Source organism: Austrofundulus limnaeus, unplaced genomic scaffold (genome assembly GCF_001266775.1).
Source record: "Austrofundulus limnaeus strain Quisiro unplaced genomic scaffold, Austrofundulus_limnaeus-1.0 Scaffold132, whole genome shotgun sequence".
NCBI classification, from domain to species: domain Eukaryota; kingdom Metazoa; phylum Chordata; class Actinopteri; order Cyprinodontiformes; family Rivulidae; genus Austrofundulus; species Austrofundulus limnaeus.
The window spans coordinates 134,287-137,468 of NW_013952534.1; the positions used below are offsets into that span (position 1 = coordinate 134,287).

At 40.1% G+C, this 3,182-nt stretch overlaps 1 protein-coding gene across 1 annotated transcript in view; it reads left to right on the forward strand.

The window, feature by feature from the left end:
* LOC106522559 (cAMP-regulated D2 protein) overlaps positions 1-2,469 on the forward strand; it is a 41,590-nt gene extending 39,121 nt beyond the window's left edge. The window contains exon 9 of the mRNA XM_014015601.1: positions 1,914-2,469. Coding sequence (XP_013871055.1) covers positions 1,914-2,366 — 453 coding nt within the window. The 3' untranslated portion in view covers positions 2,367-2,469. The remainder of the gene's footprint in view (positions 1-1,913) is intronic.
* Positions 2,470-3,182: the final 713 nt, after the last annotated feature.

Sequence of the window (3,182 nt, forward strand, 5' to 3'; positions counted from 1 at the left end):
CATATATACTGTATATGAAATAGTACGGTATTTAAAAGGTGAAAAGATGACATTTGTCCTGCCCCTGAGCTGTTGCCCCCCTGAGTACTTTAGTTGAACAGCTCTGTATTAATGTCTCAAAATAAGCTGCTTTAAAACCAGCATTGACCAAAAACTACATGCCCCATAGTGCAGGTCGTTATGCATAGAAATTCTCAGTAGGAAAGTGGGAGAGTTCAGAATTCAGGATGGCGGCTACTCACCACAACTCATTAGGGAGTAAAACTGTCTTATTTTTACTTTTAATTGTATTTCTGTTATTTATTTCACATTTAGTCAGTTTTACATGTGTTTTCAGTGTTTATAAGAGGATGTGTTAAAATGCTCTTTCTATGCAGGAAATGCCTTGTAGGGCTCAGGTATTGTTTGTTAGCGGTGCCATAACAACGAGACAAGGAATGTGACATTTTGTGTTTAGTCGAAATTAAACACAAAACTTTGAAGTTAGTTCATTGTGGGCCACCATAATGCTCATGAAGCCCTCTTTAAAATAAGCATGTTATGGTTAAAAATTAAAGAGTTGTAGCCATTTTAGTCATACCYAGTAAACAACATTTTGCACAATTCCATGCAACATTTTTATTTATTTAACATTTATTTATCCRGGTTAGTCAACTGAGAACTCACGTTTATTTACAATAAAGTAAATTARTGACATCACAGGATTTCAGGCTCAAAGTATGTTTGTGAAATACTCTCAGCTAYGGTTACATCAGATTTTAACTGGGTATTTGTTAAAATAACCTATTTATAACCATCCATATGTTTTATTGCCTGTTCGCCTTTTTGACAGCAGCATTTATTGTCATCACCAAAGGTTTGATTAACACTTAATCAAAGCTTTGTTCAGAGGACAAGASTGAAAGTATTTTAGGAACTTCTCCTCCACTTCWGGAGAAAATAAAACATTACAAAACATCACATACCCACTTGTTATGGATAGCGTATGATAGATTCATCCAGTTGTGCTTGCATTTGTTGGAAACAGACATGAGCCTAAAGAGAGAGAAAAAGACTACCATGTGTGAGTGAGTGTTTGTTCACCTTTCTCCAGTCAGCCTGTTTGTGTTCAGGTGTCAGGTGTTGCAGCTGTGTGGGCGCAAGTTGTGTGATGCTCAAAAATACACGCTGTTTCCAGGTAACAAGCTGGAAAAGAGCAAACTACCATTTTTTGCTTTTTTCCTGATGATGGGGAATTTGCWGTTCTCTTGTTGTTTAATGAAGTCATGTTAAGAAATTTTTAATTTTATTTTCTTCCTCAACAGAAATGCCATCTTAACATGGTAGTGTTTTTGAGTACCCTGATGATAACAGGGCTTTTGTTGTCTGGGGTATCAGCTCCTGGTAAGGTCTTCCAAGGCAAGGCCCCTACAAGGGAGGGGTCAGASAAAGATTGATTCAAAGATCTGAATGGACAAACAGAATCATCAGGAACCCTTGCTCAGAAGATGGAAAATGGGACAACCTGATGGAATGAGAACTGGGGGTAGAATAAGGCCAGGGTGACTGGAGCGGGAGCAGGCCTTACTATGCAAAATGCCTAAAGACAGACAGGAGGACACSTCCATCTGGGCCCACCACCTGCTAAAAAGACTGTTAWGGTTTGTTGCAGTATGTGCTGGGCTGCAGTTGTAGAAGGTTACCTGGGTTAGTTARTTTTCCATGTCTCTATAGCCTGTGGTGGGTAAGGAGACAAAGCCACCACCCTATTATGTTCCATTGTGGATAAAACATGATTTGATTTGCATTCTATTTTTATTTACATTTTATGYGACATACCATCTTTGTCGGAATATGAGTTGTAATACTCAAAAAAACAGAATCAAGTTGTCTGACCAGCATTCTCCATTCTGTTTTGCTTTCTTTTTTTCCAGATTGTTACAGATTATATCTTCCTGTGTCCCTCCAGAATGTCAGCACGTACCAGCACAGCACTGGGAAGTCATGCTTGGATGTACGTTTTCGACCATGTGGCCTCAGACCATCGTGTCTGGTCAGGTCTCAAGTTCTGCTACGAGCATGTCTGCCACGGTGCTGAGCTGCCCTTTCTTTTCGGCTCCTCACTGGTTGCCAACTACACCCTGTCCTTGTCAGAGAAGCTGTTATCTAATCGRATGCTGTGCTACTGGGGGGCCTTCGCCCACACTGGTGACCCTTCTTCCAGGGCTCAACAAACCACTTTCTGCCRGGAGCAGCGTCTTCCCATTTGGCCACGCTATTCTGACACCAATGACTGGCGTGTTATGAACCTAACAGTGCGGTCACACGCACAAGTGGGAACCAGGGACGATTTATGTGACTTCTGGGATGAGCTGGGCATCTACTAACGATGGCATCAATACAAGATGTCTGATTTTTGAGTGAAATGTGTTTTATCAAAATATTTTACATACATTGTTAACATAAATAATATGATTTTTTTTGGAAAAATCTGCAACTGTTTTAATAAAAAAGCTTCTGGGAAATGTAAATCATTTGAAAGTGAAACAGGAGTTCTAATCAGTTTTTCAASACAGTTTCCTAAGTGGTACAGTGTGAGTTAAAAGTCTCAGGGCACACTTTTATTTCAGAAACTAATCTGAATACCCCAACAAGTAATGGCTGAGGGGGTCTATCTTTTAGGCTAAGTCTGGTACATAGCCACCATCTTGAAAGCTGCCATATAGGATTAAAGTCAAATTATTACAATGGGAAGGGGGTCATGTAGCATATCAAAGAAGACCAGAATTGTCTCAGAAATGGATTGCTGCAATCAGATGAGGACTATTTCTTGTGGTTCAAAAGTTATCAACACAGAAATTTTCAACAGCTGAGAACATTGCCTGCGATGCACATTTATGTGACGAACACCAAAGGTTTTGGTTCTTAGCTTGATTGTTATGGGGTTTTTTGTATAGTGCCCTGAGACAACGTTTGTTAAACTGAATTAMATTGAATTTGATAATTTCTGTGTAGATAATTTCTAAATACTAACTGTGTGTGGGGTTTAGTCAGGAGGTCCTACGTCAAACTCACCACTCTGTTGGTGGGTGAGAGAGTGAATGGTTGTCCATGTGTCTCTGTGATGGACTGACCTGTTCATGGTGTCCCCTGCCTCTCACACGGTAACTGCTGGTGAAAGGCACCAGCTCCTTGTGACCTGA